The 25,739-nt window shown below is 37.5% G+C and overlaps 1 protein-coding gene across 7 annotated transcripts in view; it reads left to right on the plus strand.

Annotated features, from left to right (window-relative positions):
• The window catches only part of LOC126919335 (uncharacterized), a 292,145-nt gene that overhangs the window by 106,640 nt on the left and 159,766 nt on the right, over window positions 1-25,739 (plus strand). Inside the window, exon 1 of one of the 7 annotated variants that reach the window (XM_050728404.1) lies at window positions 6,935-7,551. The exons of 5 other annotated variants lie outside the window; for them this stretch is intronic. In XM_050728404.1, coding sequence (XP_050584361.1) covers window positions 7,509-7,551 — 43 coding nt within the window. In that variant the 5' untranslated portion in view covers window positions 6,935-7,508. Of the gene's footprint in view, window positions 1-6,934; window positions 7,552-19,515; window positions 19,826-25,739 lie in introns of those variants that run through there. One more of the 7 variants, XM_050728403.1, reaches the window with a different exon arrangement.

Consider the following 25,739-nt stretch of genomic DNA (forward strand, 5'->3'; position numbering starts at 1 on the left):
TTATATGAATATTTATTTATGAATACAGTCATATTTGCATTTATATGATTGCATAACGGCATAGTCAGTGAAAACGGACAGTACAATAAACACACACTGATACATAGCTATGTGTATAATATTCATTGAAATTCTTTAAAATATCGTTTTTGGAATATGAAATGTAAAATCTACTGGGTTGGCAACTAAGTGATTGCGGATTTTGTCAATAGATGGTATCGATAAAATCCGCAATCACTTAGTTGCTAACCCAATAATTGACCGGACACCTTAGCGACTCGGTGTAAATACCGAAAACTTGATAAAACGCTTCGGTTGCTCTTAATTTGGGAATAATCGATCGTAGCAAACAGAGATGGCAGCAGATTAAGAAATTCGGCCGACAAGTAAGAGCGACGTTAATTAGAATTAAAGGAAAAATGGTAAACGTAAGCGATTCGCTGGCATAACGAACCTATTACTATACGTATTTATTTTCTTTGTTCGTACGATAAAATGCCGACGAACGAGTAAAGTAACGACGAAACAATTAAACGAATCTTGGATTGCAGGAGTCGGTCGACTGAAAGCTGGGTTATCAAGAATAGGCGCGATAACATCGGAAAATATAATCGTTTCCTTAATGGCAGAAAAATAATTAAAACACCTTTCGGTTAGCCGCGAGCGAATGCCGCGAGATCGTTTTAAAATTCGTTCTTTTTAAGCGGAAAATTGGATTAGCAAAAGCGGAGAATATCGTGAAGAGGTGACGAGATTAAGAAGTCGCTCGTGGAGGGGGTGGCAAAGGGGTGGAAGTCCGCGGTAAATCTCGTTTCAAGAGCGTCACGAACGAGTCACACTTTCCGCCGTTCTACTCCATTGTGGCTTAATCTTTCTCCGAGGCCCTTATGCGTTTGCCCCATTTAATTGTGTAGCGTATTCTGGTACCTGCATTCAATGTGGTTTCACGTTTAAGAAAAGCTAATGGGATACTTAACAAAACTATAGTGAGATTGGTAAATGACGAGGTAAAATGGAATGGTAATAGAGCGATATTTTGATCAGTAGTCAATTCGAATCAAGTTGGCGAAAGTAACAATCGGTATATTTATATGGATACAATAAAAGACTAATGGTACTGTTTTTTTGGATTCGCTGAACTTTTATTTATTAGGATGTCCGAAAAGTTTCTTTCGTTTCATAAGGTGATAATATGACGATGAACAACAATTTCTGTTTTATATTATTTTATTGAATTAGATATGATCCATTTCGTTATATTTCTATTATTATGTTCGTGCATAATTCAACAAACTAATATAAAACAAAAAACATTGTGCGTCTATTATTTCCTTATAAAACGAAAGAAATTTTTCGGACAACCAGTAGTTGTATCGACGATGAATTGTAAGACGGTAATACACGCAAGTGATGTATAAATAAATAGCATTAAAATATTTAAATATAAACAATCGAAAAATCCAACAAATATCCAAGATATCTTATTTTATTTACAATTTCGTGTATCACAAATTTCTACTTAAATGTTCCGTTGCTCTCCGATTGTTTTTCTAAAAATATGAATTTGAATAAACATCGGCAGTTTGTTCGTAAGAATTAAAGCGCCTAACGCCTGTAAATCTTTCGTCGACAGATTGCGTGCTACGAAGACGGCGGAACTTAATCTCCGTCCCTTCGAGTTTCGAAGAATACTCTAAGACAGAGGAAGATTAACAATACTCTGCTCGCACATCCATTTTAATCGTTTTCGACACAGCGTGCCGAGAGAACGCGACGAACATCAAATATTGATAGCACAATAACCCGACTGCTAACAGTGTAAAGCCGTGGTTCTTTGCATTCCGGAGGGTTAACACCCCTTTCGTCGTAAATTTTGAATGCGCCAGGCGTAAATCTTGCCGCCCGGTTTCTCGCGTATTATGAGAATAACGAAAGAGAGGTACAGTCGAGGAGGGTAGCATCGAAAAGAGCCGTTTCGGCGCGCATCTTGCTTCGGGTGTAAAGAACGCTTAGAATTCACGATGTACATTACCATTTAAGCTTGGAGGTGCTAGTTCGCGAACAGCTTCCTCACATGCACGAGAATTAATATTTACCATGATGTTACCGGGCTGCTGTTTTCGTTGTTCGTAGTTCGATCGTTAATCCCTGTTTGGGCTTAACGTTGCTCGTCGAACTGCTCGCACTTTGTTCACGAATCGTTCGAGAGTTTCCGGAATCTGCTTATCTTTATGTGCTTTCGCACAGTGAATGAGAGGTTCTAAGGAATAAGGAGGTTTCAGGCAAAGTTGTGTTTCGAGATAGTCGGTTTCGATGCCTTATTTCGTTAATAATTGTCGAATACCAATAGAAAACCTTTCGAAACTATCGAGATATGTATAATTTTGTGTGCCACACAAGACAGGATTAGCCGCGTAGTAGTGACACACGTATGAGTGTATGGAAGTATGTGTGTGCACAGCGTCTGGGAAAACAGATGAATGTAGCTGTTTCGTTGGCAGTGTGGTATAGAAGATGGCGAGACAAAGAGAGTGCTGAGACGCGTGCAGATGTATATCGACGAAGATCCTGGAAATCATTTATTAAATAAATCTAAAACTATTTTAATATGAATCCTAAGTGTAACCTTAGTGTTTCTTTACTTTTATTTCGGCAATTAAGATTCACAATTCTCAACAGAAACAATGGTGAGAGAGGTTCATTGTTAGTGAGGAACGAATAACGACAAAATATTTATTAATTTCAGTCTGAAGAAAAAATGATGTAATAGTAAAAAAAAAAAAAAAGATTCTGGACGTCCTTTTTCCTTTTGTCGGGTTTCCTTTTGATAGAGAGTATTGCAAGAAATACATTAAACATATAGAGAAACACGCTGTAAGGAAAGATTGTAAGAAAATTGTTTGTTATTTGTGCAAAAATATGTGTATATATATGTTTTAACGTATCTTCGAATTTTTATACAAAACAATTATTCTAAATAATTTTCCGCAGCTTTATGGCTGGGTTTTTTTGTGCATATATAGTATATAAAGACTATCAATAGGTTTCAGCTTTGTTCTTATTTTCAAAAACGAAAGATTCATATGCCTCACTGTATTTTTTAATACGAATAACCATTGAACATGTATTTTAACATTTTGCACGATTGAATTTAAAACTCTGGATTCTTCGTTGTTGACTTTGAAATGGAAAATCCAACGATTTCGAATGCATTTTACCAGTTATAAATGAAGGGCGCACTATGTTTCGCTTGAAAAGGAACAGGTCATATTTAACAAGCAATTAAACGAGGAAAGAGCGTTTGAATAGAAATGCTCTATTTCCGTTTAATTTTTCGTTCGTTCTATCCAATTATCGCGGCTCGAGGTTGGTAATTTATTGACATAAACAGTCCAGTCTATAGACTTTAAGAACTCAATGAAACCTTTCAATTTGTCTGTGACGAATAAAGCCCAAATAAAACTTATTTTCTAATTTTTCTAGAAGAAAAAAGGAAATAACAAAAAGGCAATAACAAATAGTAAATTGGCAGGGCTAATTTTCGATACGAGTTCTCCAATCTATCGTATTAAAAACTAGCGCCAATAATGCTTCACTTTGATTCGTAAGATATAACAACAAACGAAGTACGTCCGCTCGTTACAGCAATCAGCGTCTTTTTCTACTGTCTGCAACCATCAGCTCAAGCAGACGTCCTTTTTCTCGCGTATCGAAGGATCCATTAAGCGCAAAGACCGCAGACTGCGCAACAATTTCCCTGATTGAACAAGCTGAGTCTCATTGGCCAGGCAAAAAGTTCGGCAGCAGCTTAATCGATGACGGTGCGAGCACTGAAAAACAGTTCCTAAGATAAATTCTTGTATGTTCCGTGGGTTCTGCGTGTATCAGCCAGCGGGTTTTTCCTTCATCGTGGACGGTATAATAGAGGGCTCTCTTAACAGGCAGCCATTTAAATAATTGCAAGCTTGCAAAGACTACGGACGTTTCGCCCCGACGTCATCGACGTTCGATGCGTCGCTTCGCCGTGGCTATTACACACGATTAATTCGCCAAGGCTTCTTCTCGGACGTGAAATTGCGGTCAATGAACGGCGCGTTGAAATTCGATTTGGCGAAACCACATCGTCACCTTCTGTCGCGTTTGCTTAGGGCTTTCCTTCGTTCAGTATCGTCCGATAGGAATTTAAAGGGAATGTAAGACGATGAAGAAATGAGAAGTTAGCTTGGAAATCGTTACTACAACGGCGTATCGAAATCGTAGGGAAAGAACATGATAAGAGTAGGTTTCAGTTGACTGTTTTATTTTAATGTTACTTTATGAGCAAAGAGAATTATCGTAATGTGAAACAGCTGAAAATGGGAGGTTCTGTCAGATCTGAAGATATAGTTCGTGAAGCTTTTTAAAAGCGCAGTCACGCCTTTAACGCTAGAACTACCGATAGTTAACACGAAGCTATTTCTACCAAAACCAGTAAAAAATACGTAATAATAAAATATTTTTATATTTATTGATTTATTACTTTCTTATAAAAGAAATTCCATGTTATGTAGTACATTTTTCGTATTATTAATCCATCTGGGACCATCATCCCTAAACGAGGGTTGACACATTTATAAAATTGTCGAACCAGTCGTTTTGACTGGTGTGATATCTCTAGCGTCAGCATCTAGCGATCATCATATCGAATAATACGCAGTAAAAATTTTTAAAACGCGTGGCAAGTTGTACAAAACGAGGAAACTGGTTAATTGGGGTTCGATAAACAGATTGCAGGATCCTTTTACACTCTGACAAGTACCAGTTAATTTGGCTAGTATTAGTATGAGTAGCATGGATACAAACTTATTTTCAATTTGAATATATAAAAAACAAAATAAAATTCATTATATTATTCTTTTAGTTATCGTTGCGAAAGTCATTGCATAACTGCGGAAAAAATATAACATGAAGTAGGAATTTTAAAATAAAATTGTAAAACCAGTCAATTTGACTGATATGGTAGTTCTAATGTTAACAGTCGTTGAGACGAACAATAATCTTTGAATTACGAGGGTGAAGCACGTATTTGGTTCCAATTGGTAAATAGAGATACAACGTTAGCAAATAAATACACGAAAAGACAAAACGATGGACAAATGAAAATTATACAAATTACAGTAGAATCTCTCTTGTCCGAGCTAATAGGGAAACGAAACTGTTCAAATTTCATTTATTCAAATATGGATTAAGATTAATTGACAGATTCTGTAAACGTCTATGGAGCCTACACCTTCTTGGCTGCTGAATGCCACAATTTTTCCAATATAAGTAACTGCTATTACATTCTTTTTGTACCTCGAACCACTTCGAAGCTCTTTCTCGAATGCCGCGAATGCTTCGGCATAAAAAGGCACGTCCCATTATCGCTTTCGTGTGCTGTTTCCATTTGTATAAAATCGTCATTATTACCGTGTTTATCGCAATGAAACCATTTCATTGCATCAGTATATTTAAGGTTTTTCTACCGTTGCCAGCATCTCAGGTATCTACCTGCTTTAGATAATATTCAGTATGGCGTTTTTGTTTTTTAATACTTCGACCGTGGCTTCTCCAGCATCGCGTATTTTTGCTAATTCACGTTGCACTTACATCGCTTCTCAGTTTTTTAATTATATCGTATTTCGTTCCTACAGCGTTACAACGCCGTTAGTTTCATACTAAATTCATATAATTAAAATTCACTGGACAGAGTAAAGGAAAGAATATATTACATACGAACGCTAACAAAATAAATAAATATTTGAAACTTGAAATATTTGAGAAATATACTTCGAAATATTCGAAAAATGTCCCGCGTAAAAGCAGCTTGCAAAGAAGGAAAAGAGAAAATTCCATATATCGTTGGCCGATCTGAAAAATAACAACGCTTATCGTGATTATCGTTACGCTTTGGCGAGTAATGAATTTCCACTGACATTTTTACTAACGGTGACCAATATTACGCGCCATTTACTGTTCGATTCTGAAACAAGATTTCCAGCGACGATACGTGTTCCGCGTATCAAGAGAACTGGAAAAACTAGGCACGCGTGTATTTCTGTTTCGGCGAGTGCAATTTAATCGCACGACCACGTTCCGTATTACGCGAAGAAAACAAATTAGCGAGCCGATTTTACGTTCGACAGAAAGGGGTGGTGAACGGGCGCGCGAGAACGAATGGCGCGAGCTGCATTCGAAAGTGACAAGTTGTTGATTGAAATTATTTGGTTACGAAGATGGTTAACAGAGAGCTAGAAGGATTTGAACGTTAATAGCTTCGAAAGTTTTGAGCGAATTTCGTTTGAGTTGGCAGAATTACAAATTTTAGTTGATTGGAGTCGAGTTGAAATTTTGGTTGACTGAGGGGAAGTTGAAACGAGACGCTTTAAAGTTGGCAGGTAGTTCGCGAGATGAAGAAATTGACATTGGAAATACATTATCGGCAAAATTCGCATATTCGTCGATAACACGAAATAGCTAAATAAATGACACAACCATTTTTAGAATTCTAAGGACATTCATTTTTAAGTAATCAATGAAAAGCACAAGTTTCGTAAGTATATCGACAACGAAGAGCCACGAATTTTAAAAAATATTTCATATAAGCGACTTGTTAATCTTATTCTTTCAATCGTCGAGGACTATCGAAAAATCTTCGCTATCTTACATACTCCTTACGCTAGAAAAGATCGTAAGATCTTAATATAAATATAATTGTAAGACGTTTAAAAGATTCAGAGATAAAATTCAGACATAAATAGTAAATGGTTTATTTATTAATTTCGAATAAATCTCAAGTAAGATATATTACTAGCCTAAATAAATTATTTATATTGGCAACTAAATTTCACATTTTCTCGCTTGCTTTTACGAAAATTTTTTACGTTCTTTCCTTTATCATAGCTGTAACTCTTACATGTAGCATACTTCCTTGCATACCAGACGTACTTACCTGCTACAGTTTCTGTGTTCGCGTAATGCTCGATTGCAATAAGTTAAAAAAATTCATATGAACAAGTGCGAACAATGTGTTAAAAGTTCTCGACGTTACGAAGGAAATGTTAGGTTGTTGGAGGTTTTGTTACAACTCATCGTACGCCACGTACCATTTTAGCCAGTTTGGCTGTCGTCGCGACGTCACCTGAGACCGCCGTTCTGAAACTTACATCAGCGTTACACGCGCAAGTTAGAAATTAAAAATCGCACGATTCGCGTATACCGCCACGCTGACCCGACCCGTGTTCATTTTCTAATTAACGTAGTTCCGAAGTTTCAGCTCGTAACTTTTTACAAAATGTAACTGGCCGTTGTAATAAATTCAGACGTGATCCAGCTCTCTGTCGCCAACTTCATGAATAAAATTTCAATATTACATTCAACGCTGTCGATGTTCATACCTTCGTGCACGGCAAATCATGCTGCCTGCTACCAACGAAAATACGAAAGACTGGAAAAGGAGCTGACGGAATTTCGTCGCAAACGCAAAGCGAATGGGGATTATTTTGCATCCGCAACATTTCATTTACATGCGTCGTAAGTAGACTGCGAATGTTTATGCATTTATGGAAAACTTTCGGCTGCGAAATTTTATAGAATTTCCGCGTAATATGCAATAGGTGTATAAAATATGCGCACGGTAAAGTACACTGTATAATGCTTAATACGCGAAACGATTTTCTATTTGGATGATTCAAAATATATATCGTATCCTCTTGATGGATTTGATAAAAATATGAATTTGCATCAACGGCCGTGGTCTGTTCACAAGACGTCGCTCTCACGTACCACGCGTATATCGGAAAATTGAATGAAAACTATATTCATCGCGAAGCCAACTTGAAACCAATTATAAAACAGATTATAGAACGCCTATGTGACAGAACGCATTTTCCCGCGACGAGGTGTTAAAGAAAGTAAACTCGTTTCGCGCTTCCTCGAAAGTTTCCGGAACGACAGGAAAGTCGTCTGGCGAATTCATCTAAAATCTATTGGTATCATTAGCCGTGAATGTTCGCGGGTACACGCGGATATTAATTAAAAGAGGGTGCGAATGGAGAGAGAGAGGGTTCTTTTTCTTTTTTCCTTCTTTCCGGCGAAAGTACACGTGTCCGTGTGCAGGGGTGACGAAGAATAAAAGGAGAGAGCAATGGAAGGGGCGAAATGTACGAGTAGTTCGTGCCCGACTCTTCACCGGCTCTCGTCACTCTACATTTTCCTCTTTGAACTAAATTCTTTGTTAATTATACGGTCGACTGCTTCGTCGTTAAATTCAAGCCTCGAATTGCGCCCGGCTTGCACGACCTGGCCCTGCTCAAATCCCGTTATGGAGACCGACTTTTTATCCAACTAACGATGACGGGCGAGAAATTTGCAATTTCAAACCCACCATCTGTCCATTGATCAAAAATCCTTTGCCGGAGTTTAACGCCCGTAATTTCAGCCATTCTGCCAGCGAGATCATCCGAAAATACAATTATAGGTCGACTTATATTTGATACGGCACGGCGGCTCGTCACGTAACGATAACGTCACGTACCGGTCGCTGACGGATAAACGTGAACGGTCTCGTTTAACTCTTCAAGTGTTCGCACATTTCCATAAAACGTGTCCCCAGGCGTAAAAAAAAGAAGAAAATGACAAAGCTAAATAAAACACAGTTATCGTTACATCGCGTCGCACGTCGAACACAGAGGCCGTGTTTCACGAATTTTTCGTTTCGACGATATTTGTATCGACGACAGCTGTATTTAGGGTCAGTGCAGACGCGCAACGAAAAATACGACAGCGCCATATGTCCTTCTTTGTTTTCTTCAATTAAAAACAACGAAGACAAACGCGTGACGCAGCAGGAACGCAGGATCAAAAAGTCGCTCGTCTGTAAGGGTTAAGGGGTACCCTTAAGGGGTTAAAACGCGTGTTTCAACGTCCTGTCGTGGATGTCTCGGCACCGTTGCGTACGTAATGTTCCGGGACGGATACGCTAGATTATAACAGTTTTATTTTATTACCCATAAGAATGGTCGTCAAAAGGGAACCGTGCCATAGCCGCGCAATATCGATACGGATAATATAAATTATATTATAAATCGACGTTATTTCGTCGAAAAATATTGGATACGTCGTTGGTTACATCGTTTTCTGTTATCTTTTAATGGGAAACGTCGGATAAATTAGCAATTTTCTCTTCTATCGAAATCTTTTGTAAGCGTGTCGAAAAGATTGAGCGAATATAAATTTTTTACGTTATCAGAAGAAAAGAAAAATTCGTGCAAACATACTCGTTTGGGATCCTACGTCGAACTGAACATCATGTTCTATGTTACATCGTTCGAAATTATTTTTACCGACTTTTTACAGGATGTAGTTTAATTAACGATGCAATTTCGTGTAATTTCATTTGAATAAAACGAGAGCAAGAAAGACAGCTAGCCGACAGCCGTTCGTCTTCGTTTTTAATAAACTTTCTTCAGAGCTTGCATTTAAATTTAAATTCAAATTTTCTTGCAACCTTAAGCGCGACCATACTTTTACCCCACGAGCCGCTTTCTCCTCCTCGACGAAGATGCAACGCTATCGATGCTTTTTTCTCGCCAGTAAACCACTACAGTCGCGTGATGGATTAATCGTAATTGAATGATCTGATCACGGATCGAATCGTTTCTCGGATCGAGACAAAGAAAAGTTTATGCTAATCTTCGTCTCACTGCCCATCGTGTGTTGTATTAGGTTGTCCGAAAAGTTTCTTTCGTTTCATAAGGTGATAATAGATGAACAACAATTTCTGTTTTATATTATTTTATTGAATCAGGTATAATCCATTTCGTTATATTCCTATTATTAAGTTCGCGCATAATTCAGTAAACTAATATAAAACAAAGACATCGTGCGTCTATTATTTCCTTATAAAACGAAAGAAACTTTTCGGACAAACTAATATCATAGATCGACGAGTTATCTGGAATGATGGCGTATCTATCAAAGTTCTGTTTCCAAATATTCCAAGTTGAAACTCTCTTTTGTTCGTAGAATCGTGATACTTATGAAGAGCCTGTAAAATCGATAGCACACAAACTTCATTTCCGATATGGAATAAAACGATATCGTAGGAAAGGATTATTTTACGTGCAGTATAAAATGCGGTGTAAAAATAAAAGATGATTCTGAACGCCTGTTCTTCCGAATAGCGGGATTTCGCATTACGTTGCAACATTGAAAGTAACTATATCTGTGCAATATTTCGTCAGAAGTACATTTAAGTAGACGTAAAGCAATGAAACAGATGTAGAAGTTTTTAAAAATATTTACTGAACAAAAAACAAATTATATTTCTTTTTTAAATTCTTTATATTTTTATTAAAATTTAATTGGCAATACTTTTTCCTAACTGTACGGCTATGTCTTTCTTCAGAAACGATAATAAGCTTTTAAAATCCCGAATCTTGCCACTTTTTAACGTAATTGCAGGAGCAAGTTCCTGTAAGTATTCCACAGATAACTTTTCTTCTATTTTTATCTCGTACGAAAAATATTCATCGAATATTATTCGAAGCACAAAGATATTTAAAAGTATTAAGACAAAAATTCTCTGTTGATTTCTGGTGAAAGTTAAAATTCCCTTAAAAATATTTCCATCTGTAGTTTAGAACATATTAAATCGAGAAAGTACGTTTCTCGAGAAATGGTGGAAGAATAATCGATAAATCAATAGTATCCGGTGTTGGTAGGATCACTAGACGCGGCTGAAACATTGATGATCCGATGATGAGTCGAAGTAATAGAAGATCGATATCCGTTCTGAGTTGGTGCGAGGGAATTCTTCGCGAAACCGAAACAAGTTGGTAAATTAACACATCGGATTTCTGCACACGCGGGGACCGTGTGGCCTGCGGAACTTCCGATCGGCCCAGAACTGTGTACCATCCGCCACGAGTTTCCCTGTGGCAAAGTTTCTTACTGCGGTAGCCTTCGGCGCTGGTACCAGAGAAAAAGAGAACACGCGGAAAATGGAAGGAGAGACGCGCGATAATCGATGTACCGTGACAAGGTTTTAACGCGCGCAACTGTGTATTAGAAGTGAGAAACTCAATTTTGGATTGTCACAGCGATCCGTTAGTTCGTTGACAAATATACAGTTGAGAGAAAAAGCAGCGAAGGCAACAACATTTTTAATTTAGTTTGGTTCGATTTGAAGCAACAGAAATGGAATCGGATTGGAATCGAGCGACAGAAAAAGAAGTACCCAAATTTTATGTAAACGTCGTATGTAAAAAGCAAGTACAAATGTGATAGTTTGAAGACAACGCTCATTATTAATAATTTATAATTGTCTCTGTAATTCCGAGTTCGTTTGTACACCTGCAATTGGTTTATTTTGTTTGTTTGAATCGAATATCAGTCAAGTGGAGGGCTAGCCACGCCTTTTCCCAAAGATGTTTAAAGGTAAAAGGAAAATTGATAAAATATTCTGAAAGGAATTCCTAGCAACTACATTTGTTGTCGTAGTCCGTTTGATGAAGTTGCAATAAGTATGAAATAACGCTTGAGATAACCGTGCGTCATGATCGTATTATTGGTTGAATTATCGAGCATTCAATGTAAGAGACTTGAAAACGTGAGAATCACGTTTGGTAAAGTGAAGATATTATTCTTACTAAGCACCCCGAGGAAGAAGTTATGGAGCAAGTCCTAATACTTGGTCGTGCTTCTACCCGTGGAGGTTGTAGAACTGGTAAAATATGAGGAGATTATTTGGCAATCAAAGAACAGTCTACTTAAGAGATTCATAAAAGTGTGCCAGAGAAAAACGACAAAGAAGGTGTAGAAAAGATGTGGCAACTTCTGAAAAATAGTTATTACCATTCTCGGTTCAACAACGCTACGAACCAAGAAATATATGTACGCTCATAAATTGTCATTTTCAAGCAGTACTTATAAAAAGATCGTTAATCGCGATTGAGAAAAGATGGAAGTCGAAATTTGCTGTTTTAAAAGCACGGCTTATTAAAATTAATTTACGAAAGTAATAGAAAGGGAGGGATGAAAATTGTGTAATTATTAAAAGCAGAATTGAAAAACAAAGAAGATTGAAAAAGAGATCGCTTGTTGGTTACGTAAAAATATTGAAACTCTGATATACGGTGTTAATATGAAATAATAATAAATTCGCTTGCACACGTGAAATTACTAATTTTTGCAAACGACAGTGTAAAGTTACCATTGCGACGAACAGATAAATTCGAATAATTAAAAAGATTTTCAAACTCTGTGTTTGCGCGAAAGTGTTTATTTGAATTTGAAAAAGGGATATCATTATAGTAAATCCTGTGCTAAACTCCAGGCACATTGGTCGCGTCTGAAATTAAAGCTATAAAGTTGTAACACATGTGTAACATTGCGTGACGCAAACATCGCATCGTGCGACTAATACAGACTTTATTATTTCAGCGTAAGAGCGGGTCTGACAGAGTATGACTCATTCTACTGTCACCAGGCATAAAATCTTTAACGCGCTTGAATAATTAAAACACGAATTTAATCCTACTCTTTTCCCATGCGGAAATAATGTTGCAGCTTCCGTAGAACGAGTTCGTTACATTGTATAATAAAACACGGCGTTGTTATTTTATCTTTAATTTTTCAGTCTTCCTATTCCTGATAAACTTCATGGTAAAACGAAAGTAAACTTAAGCGAAGGAATATTTACGAAAGAGAAAGCGTGAAACGTTCCATTTTAATGGAAGAAATCGAAAAACTTGCTAACTCGATTACTGTAACTGTTCATCGACAATATTCTTATCTTTCACACAGTTTCAAAATTATGCAACTTGAAGGCAAAGAACGTATCGAATAACAAAACAGTTCGTAAAATTGACAATTTCGCTATCGCGTGCGAACGTTTAAAAACAGTGACTCTATTACCTCGGTTATGTTAACGATAAACGACGATCGAATGAAGATTACAGGTTCTTTTATTCGTAATTTAATAATGAAGTTATATTTAAAATAGGCAAACGAGGGAGATCTTCCGAGAGGTGGTTTATTTTCTCTAACAATCGTATTAATCCTATCGAACCGGCTTACGTAACAGCTACACCAATTAATTGCTTCCACGATATTTCATATCCATTGATTTAATACTTTCCCGAGTCGGTGGAGTGTATTATTTATAGCGGAGGCTGCAGAGTAACCCGGTTATTTTTAGGGAAATTTATGCCGCTGTATTCATGAATTTATTTAAATTCATTTGTAACGGCGCACAATAAATTGAACCGGTTAATCGAGCGCTCTCGCGATTCAGAATGTCAAAGGACGAAATTTCAATATTATCTCTGAGATACGTAGCCCGATACAACGTGAACCGTTTGTATGCCAGTATTTTCAAGTACACTCGGCCGTCTCTTATCATGAAATCCTGTAGAACCAACGTGACGTGTGTTTTCATTGACGTGGCCGTTTCGATTCATCAGCTTTCGACCCAGAGAAGATGGCCACTTCATACACCGCATTTCGCGAACTCGAGTCAATGCGCGGCTGCTTCTTCTGCCGATCTAACTTTAAGCCAAGAACTACCATTCAATGCGGTTTTTCAAGGTATCTTGAGATTTCGTTGAAACTTGTTCGCGAAAAGTCTTTAATTGTACAACGTGAATACTGGATTTTAACAATGTACAACGTTATTGAATATTTTTATTGTTAGTACTATTGTTATTATTATTAACGTTACTACTACTACTACTACTATTATTATTATTATTATTATTATTGAAGAAATTGAAATCTTCACGAAGAGAAACTATTTTGCAACACGCTGTGGGTTCGATACTACAGGACGAATTATAAATATATTATCCTTTAATATTTATATTGAGCAGAAATTAGAACGTTTCAAATATATTATGTAATTTAGTAGAAATCTGTTAAATTCTAATTTATTTAACTGTACTTTAAATATCGATATTATAAGTTCTAGGTATTAAGATAGGCAACGTCAGTACCTAAGGCATTCATTATCAATAAAATATTTATACCAGTGATCAGAATTACAGATTTTGAGAAATGATTAAATAACTTAACTATGCACCGTAGCTGAAAGATTCAAGAATAAAATATTATATAATAATGAAAGAAAAAAGTTTATTTCCTGCAATTAATTTAGCTGTTCGCAGATAATTGCCCCACTGTATGGTCAGTACTTTAAATTTATGATTCCTAACTGCTTCAATTCTATAAAGCTTATTCTGTATCTGTTAATCGTTGTTATAATTTCACGTTGCTAAGTTCTACTGTCACGTCTTGCCTTTGCTTTTCAATTATGAAACTTTTAAAATAGTTAACCCTCTTTTTTTATAAGTCTTTTTTGTGATCGATTAGTTTGGTTAGTAAAATTAATTAATTAGTCGAGGCATTTTTAACTTTTTCTGATAGAGTAGCAAAAGAAATTGTTCTTTGACTATTAGCATTAAAATGTTTATATTTAAAAAGAATGTTGTACAACCTTTGTTATATGCATATGGCCGTTCCAGTGCGATAGTAACTGAGAATTTGCAAATTTTGATACAAATTACCAGCCTTGGACATATCTAATTTTTCTACTATAAAAATTTAATAATTTTTCTAATATCTCTAGCCTCTAGATGGAGGTAGGAAAATGCAAACAAGCGTTGTTTATCCCAACATCATAAAACGGTCCCTTCCTTATTTAATCGCAAGTGTTACTAAGTGAAATTGATTTTCTTCGTCGGAAAAGTCACTTTTCTTCAGTTGCGCCATTGTTGCACTGGAACAGCAATATGTATTATTGGAGAGAAAACATCACATACAATAGGCTTCCATCTATCTGGACTTGTCAGGGAACAAACAGTTTATATAATTGAAGCTGATATAATGCACAGAAGTTCACATTCAGATAAATGAATTGGACCAAGAAACTTACGAACCTTTAAAATAACAAAAAATTAGTCAAACACAGCGTGGATCCCACAATGTTGATCTTTATTTTGCAGAAATTGCAAGATCTTAGAATAGAACTACTCTTACATTATAAAATTATTGAAAGTACCAAGTCACACTTCCGTTTTGGGCTTGTAGTTATTTTCCAAGGAATTTCCAAACTGCCTGACTAAAAATAAAATCAATACAGATGGAAAATAATAAATCTCTTGAGATAATAAATCTGAAGAAAGTTACTCGTGACAAATATACTAACGTTATAAATACTTTTGCTAGAAACAACACGAAAAAATAAAATGTCCCTGATAGAAATAAAGCTAGAGCTTTTTCTTCTTAAATGAAAATCTTCCAACTATTGCTCAATTTCAGATGATCGCCGGTTTTTAGGTTTTTGCACGACATGGCTCAATTTAATCAGCAGAATTTAGTGAATCGGGCATCAACTGAAGTTTCTTTCCAACAAGTGTAGTTCTACTCTATACAAATAAGACGACAATAGCAACGCGTGACGATGCACGATAGAGAGCTGTGCTCGCCTCTGTGCTGTTTCGCTAGTCGTGTTTCCAACTCTGCACCACGGAAAAGCGTATTAGGGTTACTCTCTGCAGTCGAATCCGCAACATTTCTTTGAAGCATTTCCTGCAGGAAGGGCAGCAAGTTCCGCGACGAAGATTTGCAATTCCACTCGTCTCGTGGGTTTCACGGTCGTCTTCGATGTCACTTCGTCAGTGGCCGTGAGGAATTTAAAATTCTCTGGCCGATGGACACGAAGTTTCACGTAAGGCGGAGAGAAACTTCGTTCACCGGGTTTTTTCGTCACCACGTTCACTATTATACACGGGGTGTATGAGGTTGACGGGTGACCGGCCACGGCGTTAGCAGATTTCTGTCCACGAAATTAGGTGTTCGCCGAGTGAAAAGCGCCGTTGATGACGGTTGCAATTGTCTCGCAAATTGGCTAACCAACCCTCTTAATTTGCGTACTGAATTCTGGCTGCACAATGTTAGGCGTTTATGTCTAATAACTTAATGCAACGCCCGCATAACGAGCTTTCATTCAAGTTCATTCGCTCGTAGTTGCAGGATATTGCGTGTCGTTATAATACACGTGGTGTGAAAATTATAATTAGCTAGGACTTCGAAATTTGTAGGAAGTGACGGTTTTGAAGTATAACGAGTTACAGCGGTGATAAACGCCCATTACTATATCATGGATAAGGAAATATTTGAAAAGGTACATATCGTGTTATAAGGAAATATTGAAAAAAGTAAAGGTAATCGATAATTAACAATTCGCCTTCGACCACGGAAGAGTTACTACTGGTGTGTTATGTGTGTTAGTATTTTCTGCATATATCGTACAATTTGCGTAAATACAATTCTTAAATATTTATGGAAGAAAGTGGAGATATTTCACGAAGACAATGTTATTGTCTCATTTTCTACTGTTTTAAAATATTTATGTACCGGATGCAGAGTGAACTAAATAGAAAAAAGGATGGTTTCTTGTGTAGCTATGCGAAGGAATGTTCGTTTCGTTTCGTTTTCCAATTTCTGAAATTTCAACATCTCCTCGATTAAACAGTTACTTTTGCGTGTTCCCAACGTTATTTATCGTCCAGTGCGCCCAGAAAGTTTTCCATTGCGACGTTATATTCTCGGAGATTATTTCACGTTGGTAATACAATACTTCGAGATTCATTTTGTTTCAGTTAGATCGCGGTTAATGCGCGTCTCGTTACGAACGTAATGTTCAACGTTACCGTCGCACGTGTTTGTGCGATTGTACGCCGTCGAAAAATATAGCATCGTAGAACATTTTCGTATAGCGGTTTTTTTTTTTACGCCATCATCGTAATTACTTTTGTCGTCCGTTATTTTTCAACGATATTGTCCCACATTTTTATTTTCCTCTCATTCGCACGCAAACTGCGGATGCAGTTACACACAGGCAACGAAACCAACGCAAATGTCAAACTCACGCAGAAAAAAGTTTTTTCAAACAACTATCGTTTTTTAAATGTTCGTGCAAGTTCGCGCAAGAACGAGCGTTACAAAATTTTTTTTTCTGCCAATTCTATCTATTTATTTCTGTTTTGTATTCGGTTATCGGGGAAAAATTGCGATCGGAATGGACAGGGCCGTAGCAAAGGATGTCCCTTAATTCCCGCGTATTTTTATTAAATCGATTTCACGCTCTATTCCGTTGAAATTTCACGCAGTTTCTGACTGGTTGATGACAGTTTGAAAAATAAATTGCTGTCGTGAGATACGCAATAATTAAAATAATTATTGGAAAATATTATCGTTCCTGTTGTTTTGTTCTCGATGTTTTATGAACAGACTCTTACAGTTACGTTTCATCATGATGCTTCTCAGAAGAAGGTGGCCAGAGAAAGTTTTGATAGTTTCGAGCAAATAATGATTACAAGTTATATTTTATTCTTGCCAATTATATGTCTATATTATGTACATATATTCGCCATATTTATATACATATTTACGCACGCTTGAACGTTAATGTTAATATAATTTATTCTTCCTACTGAAATAAATATCGTAAGCTCGTACAATTTTTCAGAAGATAAACGATAGAAGACAGATGTTTCGATGAAATTCTCGTTAGAATAATTACTATTTATCATGGTAAGGCAAATTATACATTATGAAACTCTCGAGAAAATAGGTGAACAAAACGCAATTAAGAATTGAATCAAATTTACATTATTATTCCCATGTTTCATCGCTGTTTGTAGTTTCAACAGTAGTAATACGAATGTATTCATCAAAATCCTATTATCTGTTATATTTATTCCATTCCATTTTCTGTTTTATTTATTTCATTATTCGCTACACAACAAAATTAACATCTCCTTGCTCCGCAAATGATCAGTATCTATTAGTGTAAACTTCCTAGGAACCTCGAAAACACCCGATACTAACGAACAGAGATGTGAACCAACAAGTATCTAATTAAAGTAACGCTGACGCATACAATGGCTACAGAAGGTATTTGTACGTACCTCTGCTCTCCAACGAAGAGCTTTTTTCTATTAGATTCTACATTTTATTTCTGTATGAGTTGTTGTACTACCAAACGATACGAATGTAAATAATATTTTATTATACTCGGATATAATTAATTAGCGTACAAAGTCTGTGTGAAAAGTATTCGTACAGTAATTAATATCAACAGAAATATCACAGGACATTGTTTTCTAACAAAATTTTGATAAAATAAAAAATATGTACATATTCTTACGAGCGTGCGGAATAATTTTCATAGAAAAGAAGATGAGATATGTGTACCCTTTGTGAAGATATTAACAAATATCTACAAAATGGCAAAAATATATGCGTAATAAATATTCACAGAGTTACAGTTTGCTAAGAACAAATAATAAGACTTTTACCTTATATCTAGGAGAGGAAATCGTTAGGTTTAATTGTTTTAATGCTTAATGGGGTTTCCTTCTGATTTTATTATGGCTCGAAGCCGTAATGGCATTGAATTTATCAAATCGATGAGAATTCTGTTTGAAATATTTGTCCATTCTTCTAAAAGAGTCCTCTTTAAATTATTTTTCGATAAAACATGTTGATTCCGTATTTTTCGTTTCAAATGGTCTCGTATATTTTCGATAATGTTAATGAGATTGCGAAGTTGTTTTTAAGTGTTCCCGAACATTATACAAGAGCCACCCTCGCGTATTACTATCACTATAGTTTGGATCCACTATCTTGCATCAAGTCGGAGTTGTCTTTGAAACCCATTTTCTTCTGCACTTTGACGCAGATTATTTTTTTATCCCACGAAGCGGAAACTATACGGATTTACCTTTACCATTTGTCAGATATTTATTAATATTACATTCCTTTTTTTCTGCAAATTAATCCTGACGCTCGGAAGAATATGTTGTACATCTCTTATTCCTCAGAATGTTGTTACCAAACGATGTTCCACGCTAAGGGGACTGTTTTACACAAAGAATCGTCTTTACCTTAACTGTAAATACGATAAATAAATGCAACAGTATACGAATGCCTCTTGTAGCCACTGTACTGGAAGCTTTCAACAAAGACAAAAGCACACGCGCCGAAAATTCCGCCCTTTCATCCACGAAAAAGCATCGACGTTTGCATAGGAAAAGAGCGTGATAAAAGGGCGTGCTAGGCCGTCCGCGTATCGAGCCCTTCCGGCGGCCATAAAAGGCCAAGACAATCATGAGGAACAGCACGACGATTCCATTTAACGGGCGAAGCGGCCAGACCTGGTTATGCACACAGAAACGCGTATCCCCCTTGCACATACTGTGCGTGGCGCGAGCTGCCTCACGGACACACCCTGTATTGCGATACTCTCGTAAAACCAGCCTGTATCTTTTCCCTCATTAACTTGCCTCTACAATGAGCGTGGGTGTCGGCGTAGTACGTCGTGATCCTTTCAACCCCCGTCTATCCACACCCTTCTAATGACGGCAGCGCGCATGCGCGTCGTCCGACCGCGGAGTCGGTTCGCGCGTAAAATCGCGCCGACCGGTGGCGATCAGTCGCGCGTAATACAGCGCGGGGTGCGGTTCGTCGTGTTCGTTTCACATCGAAGGGTCACGTTCGCGTATTCGTATCTCATTCTTGTAACCTTCGCGCTTGTTTCCCCTCGAGTTTCTCGGGTCGTTTGTGATCGTGCGTCGTTGCCGCGCGACTTTCGGATTGATGGCTTCGATTTCTTCGCTCGTATGTATCTGCTGCGCGTGACGAAAAATAAGAAGAAGAATGTGGTTGACGGGAGGCTCGTGCGCCTTCCTGCTTCTGGCACTGACATTGTGCCAGGGCCTGGTCCAGGCGAAGAACGACAACTGTGAGTAACTTTTTAATATCTCTGTTGTATGAGACGATTTTATGTTTGTCGGTACTCTATGGTTGCACAAAGGGGCAACAAAGGGAGAGCGTTTCTCGTTGGACGTTTGGTCGACAAGTGGTTGCAAGAGGGACGAGGATAGGGGTTGTCAGGGTTGCGAAGGTGTATAGGTTGTCGTAAGGGTTGTACGAGGGATTAGAGACTGAGGTGTGGTTTGTTGGGTAAGCGGGGAGTTTTTCACCAGCTAAAATAGGAAAAGAGTAACGAGGGTGAACGACCGTCGATATATCGTTGGATAGGTATGCGATAATACACTTAGAATTCTTTAATCTTCTCATGCGCCTCGTACATATTTCCATCTGGATATCTTTGGATAATAACAATTTTTAGTCAGATACCGATATGGGTGTAGCGTTAAAGGAAATATCTGTAAAGGAATAAAGTCGGTGCTTTTGGATTTGTACCTACGGCAATTGCGCATGGCTGGCCGCAATGAACAATATAACTTTGGAACACAAAGGTTAATAATTTTCGTGGCTGACGAAAATCTCATTTGCCACAGATAATACGTCATTTAGTTATCGATTATCTGCTGAATGATATATTACGTTGTTAATTTCGAATGATCGATATTTTGGAACATACAAGTTATGAAGAAATGAATTTTTCTTTTTTATTTCGAGCGTGTACGTTCAAATTATTTTCAGTGTTACTGAGTTTCGTTTGTTTCTACGTATGATGTGTTTATCAATAAAATTTAGCCTGCGAAATATAACACGCAGTTTTCGTTAGGATTAGCTGAATAGTAGAGATCCGAATGCTAAATATCTACTGTTTACTAAGCATTTATTTTACTAAATGCGAAGTGTAAATGATGTTATTGTAACGTATCTATTCAATATCTGTCGAATGAAAAGTACTGTGTGAAATGTATCGCCTGCATACGTACTACTTGTATCATTGATTGACATTTTCATTTATTTACCGATAATTACAAAACAGTAAAATATGATAAATTCTCTTATTATCGCAAATATCAAATAACCAAAAAGAGGTAAACGCAGTACCGTGAAAGATAAGAAAGCAACACAAACATTTGATATAATCGTAATTAAAATAAAAGGTTTCATGCATTTCGAATTAAAGTTATTTAACAATACTCGCTGCGAAATTTTTTAAAGAATTACAGTAAAGAAGAAGTAAAGAGTTACAATTACGTACAAGGATGGATCTCTGTACAATTTTGTCTATATTTGAAATTAGGAAATATACATTTCAAATTATTCGTCCAGATAGGAAACGAGATATATTTTTAGTATATTTTTGTCGTTATAATCCGTAAGTTTCTCATTATACAACTTACAAAAGAAAATGTTTTCTTTCTAAATACGTATTTCTCTTGATTATCTCTCAAAATTTTGAATTCGTTACGAGATAACCAACATAAGATCACGTTATTTTTTACATCAACAATGAAACTGATGTACGCAAATATACACAAGAAATTACAACGTTCTCGCACCGCTGTTGAACGAACTTCTATTAACTTAGAAAGGAGGGAAGTTTTTGTTTCGAGCAGATACAAGTTTACGTCCTAAAAGTTGTCCGGCAAGTCTGAAACAGATCGCACTCTTTACGTAACGCAGCTTTCGCTTCTCTGCGCTTGTTGTCCTGGATCCAGCATGTTTAGAACAAAACATCAGAATTTATGTCTATCTATTTTAGTACAGAAACTTTCTCGTAAGATTATTTCAGAAATTCTACGACTATACATATAAGTTTATGTTGGCTGTTTGATGCAGATCTTATATTTTTATTGCTGTACTATTCGCATATCTTCATTATATATTTATATATTATATCATTCTGTTTATATATATTCGTGTGTAAAATAAGCTATAGTATTAGGTTGTCTGAAAAGTTTCTCTCGTTTTATGAGGAAATAATAGACGCACAATGTTTTTTGTTTTATATTGTTTTGTCGAATTACGTACGATCCATTTTGTTCCGTTGAGATAAACACCGCGACATTTCACAGACTTGGTTTCACGTTTGTTGTAAAAAATACGTTTGCGAAAGAAAGACACTTGCCGGACAACCTAGTACTTTCGAAGCATTGCATGTTGTGAATAATTCTTTTGGGACATTTTTATTAAAATGGCATTCATAATCGATATTTTAATATTCTTTTGATTAATTGTACCAGTCTTGGCCATTATTTGAATAACATCTGAAAGAAGTAAGTTGATTATCTAATCGATTTTCCCAGACTTTGCTATCAAGTATCTTTTTCATTCTTTTTTCTTTTTAATGATATAACACTTAATAGTTGACTTATCAGCTGATATATCGTGAAAAGAGAATAGACTTAGAATAGTGGCCAAGGAAATAACGAGATGATTTTCGTATCTCGTAAACTACTCCACCAACAAAAAGGTCGGTATGATCTTTGAGTCCTTTCACGCTACAATCTTCTATTCGAAGAATTTTACTCTTATTAAATCACCCTGTATACTACCTTATTACCTTATTCCATTACTTTCATAAATAAACTTGTATACATAGGACGTCTCATTTAATTTCATCATTTGAAGTCTTCTTGTTATATTTAAAGTTCTGATCTTTTTACGTGCCGTTTCTTTCACTGTACCATATGATAGTGCAAGAACGCAGACGAAATATTTCATACGATTTTAATAACTTCGAAGAACTTATTGTTATACGTATGTATAATACATGTATATCAAATAAGCATTCTGTAATATATCCAATTATTTTAAATATACTTATACAATGTTACATTTTTCGATCGTGTCGTACTTAGCCTCCTTTCAATGCTTTAATCGCTTTGAAATAACTCACTTCTACCAAACGACGAAATATATCCCGAAACGTTATTTCCGTAATTTAAAACACCACTTTAAATCACCAACAAAGCATCGCCGAATGCGATTGCCTTATGGTCAGACACGAAACCACGTTTCCCCAGCAGGATAGATTTCGCTGGATTTAGCGAAGGAAAAGCTTCTTGCTATTATACTTATCTGAAAACAAAGCCGATCCAAGCGATCTTCTTTCCATCCGACGTGATTAAATCCATGGTATCTGCCGCGTGGCACCCGCGTGTTGTCGTGTAATTCCGCGAAGCCGCTTTAACCGCGGCAACAGTCGTCCGAGAATAGATTAACGGCTGACGATCCGTTGTTCGGGCAAATTTTCCTCGCGCATTGCACCCGAGATTACGGTATTTCATCGTCGACAAAGCGTTTTGGCCATACGTAGAGAGAGAAAGGGAGAACGAGAGAGAAGAGAGAGAGAGAGAGAGAGAGATAAACCAATCCTGGCGCGATCTATTCAGCAAGATTTACGCCGGTATCTACAACGAACACGGGACCTCAACGAGATATTTGCAGCCACATTTGCATGAATGATTAGGCTCGATGCAGTGACCCGGCTTTGTCGCGCCGCAATTTCCCGCGCGTTTTGCCCGCAAACCGAATTATTTGAGAAGGCGCAGACGAGCGGATCTACTCGCGACGATGCCTGGACTCGGTGCAGATGAGCGAGTTCTGTCACACGATATCGCGTCGGCGTTTTTCGCCACCCGTTATCCGCTCTCATTCGAATGTCACGACGTATTCGCGGGCGTTCTATTCAGAGGCGAAATATCCGGGACGACGAATTTTTGCGAGCTTACGACTCATCGCATCGAGTACGCCACGCGATGGACAGGAATCGAAATAATCGTTGCTCGATCATCAGATCATCAGAAGTAAGTAGTATAAACGTGAATTAGTTCGTTTATTCGTCATACATTTCATTTGTTTGTTAATTCTTGTCAAGCAGTGTTTTGTTACACATTAGATATTTTTTTTTTTAAGAATTTGAGCAAAGATATGTATAATTTTAATTCATTTTAATTAATTTTGTATAAATTGTAATTAACTTTCGATTTAAAAGTCTCTTTCTTTTTGCAAGAAGCAATTCGAAACATTCTGTAATTTTGATCGTCCTGTGTCAAGAAGCTACAAACTGCTACATTGGATGTTCTATATTTTTTTTCAGCGAAATCCATTCGTAATCGTGACTTGGTCGAGGAGTGAATTTCTGACCACATTTATTCCGAGAACTTTTTTAAAGTTACGCAAAACTCTGTTCTTTATTAAATATCAGCACAAAGTGGAAAAGAGAATAAATGATTTTTGCATGACACGTACGAAAGGATGGAAAGATTGTTCCCGGCATCGACACTGTTTGCTTAAACGTCACCGTGTGTGGTTAGACAAAGAAATAAATATTCAAGATATCTCAGCCGAGCCAGGCAGTAGGGAAAATACCAACAAAGATCCGACAAGCAGACCTTTGCTCGCGTCGGATCCCCTGATATCAAGTTTCAGGAAAACTGTGTATTATATGCATTTTTGTATGTTTGACCCGAATCCCCGTTCAGATGCCGCGCTGTGCATCGTCGCGATTCTAAACGTTCGTTTGAACTTCCTGTCAGTGTATAATTGATTGCTGTAAACTGAGCATACAGTGCAAAAGCGTGAAGTGCTTAGGTATCTGATAATCAATACGGAATTTTAATCCTTCAACGCAGTGACGTTTACCTGAAAATGGTTTTTGAACGTGACCAAATACTGGGTCAGATTTTCTCTCATTTCTCGAACGATCTCCGTGTTCGAGTATTTCATAAATAATTTTGTCACTGTTGTATTCTTTTATAAAATATTCAACCGGCTATAAAGCGATATCGGAAACATCTCGAGGAAACAGTTTGTCCTACATTCTGAATACTATACATTCATACTCTAGGATTATTATGAAATACATATGTAGGTTAAAAGTTATTTATAAAAGATACAATGGAAGTTCTCTGCTTTCACACGACTAAACGTCGATTCCTGTCTATTGGAGCTTTTAGTTCTTGCATAATATATTTCCATAGAATCTTTATCATATTCCTTTCATCGAAAAGAAAACTGAAACAAACTTAAGAAAGGTTTTCTTTCTTTCTCGCGCTCCTCCGATAAACCCAAATTCTCCGCTAACGTTGTACTATATATCCCCAAGCAACTCCTTCGAACTGTGTATTACACTTCAAAGTGAGTACCATCGCACGCCGTAAAACGCGCAACGAAAAGAAACTCGAACAATATCGAGAGTCTCCTTCGAGCGATCCCCGTTGAGGTTCGTCGTTGAATCAGGTTGTGAGTTGCTCTCGAGTCGATATCTTAGTACATAGCGCGGAGCGTCGATCACGAGTCTCGAGGAATCATCTCGGTCCCCTTTCTCGCAGCGATAACATTGTTTCCGGTCGTAGTCGCGTGGCCAACGTCTTCAGGATCAGATAAAAGGCAGACTCTATCGTGAAACTCGGTGCCAGACAGAAAAATTTGTTGGCGCGAGCAACGATCGGTCGAGACCGGTCTTCGCTCGCAGCCAAAGTGCTCCTCGCGGCTTAATATGATAGCGCTCGGTTGCCGCTCAGACGAGCCGTGCCGCGCTCGAAGAGAGAGTAATATTGATCGACGGAGTAGCGGACTTACATCGTCCCAAGAGGGAGCGAGTAGAGAGAAGGGAAGGGTGGTGGTGAGCATGCGAGGGTGGGTCGCGCTCGAGGGTGCCACGGCAAGGGTGCGACAGAGAAGGGGAACAGCGGTGAGAGAGCGGGAAGAGTTGGGGTAAAAGGGGTGGGGATTGGTGGTTGCTGAAGGGTCGAAGGGCCAACGCGCACGACCATGGCCAAAGGGTGCTCTCTCTATCTGCCTTTATTTCCCCTTCTTCGTCTCTCATTCTCGGTTCTTCTCCTTCTCTCTTTCTCCTTCTACGCGTCCCGTTTTTGTCCCCCTTTTTTTCGCTCGTTCTCTCTATTTCCCATTCCCTTGCTGTTCCTCCACGTCCCTCACCTGGT

Source organism: Bombus affinis, chromosome 8, assembly GCF_024516045.1.
Source record: "Bombus affinis isolate iyBomAffi1 chromosome 8, iyBomAffi1.2, whole genome shotgun sequence".
Lineage (NCBI taxonomy): Eukaryota > Metazoa > Arthropoda > Insecta > Hymenoptera > Apidae > Bombus > Bombus affinis.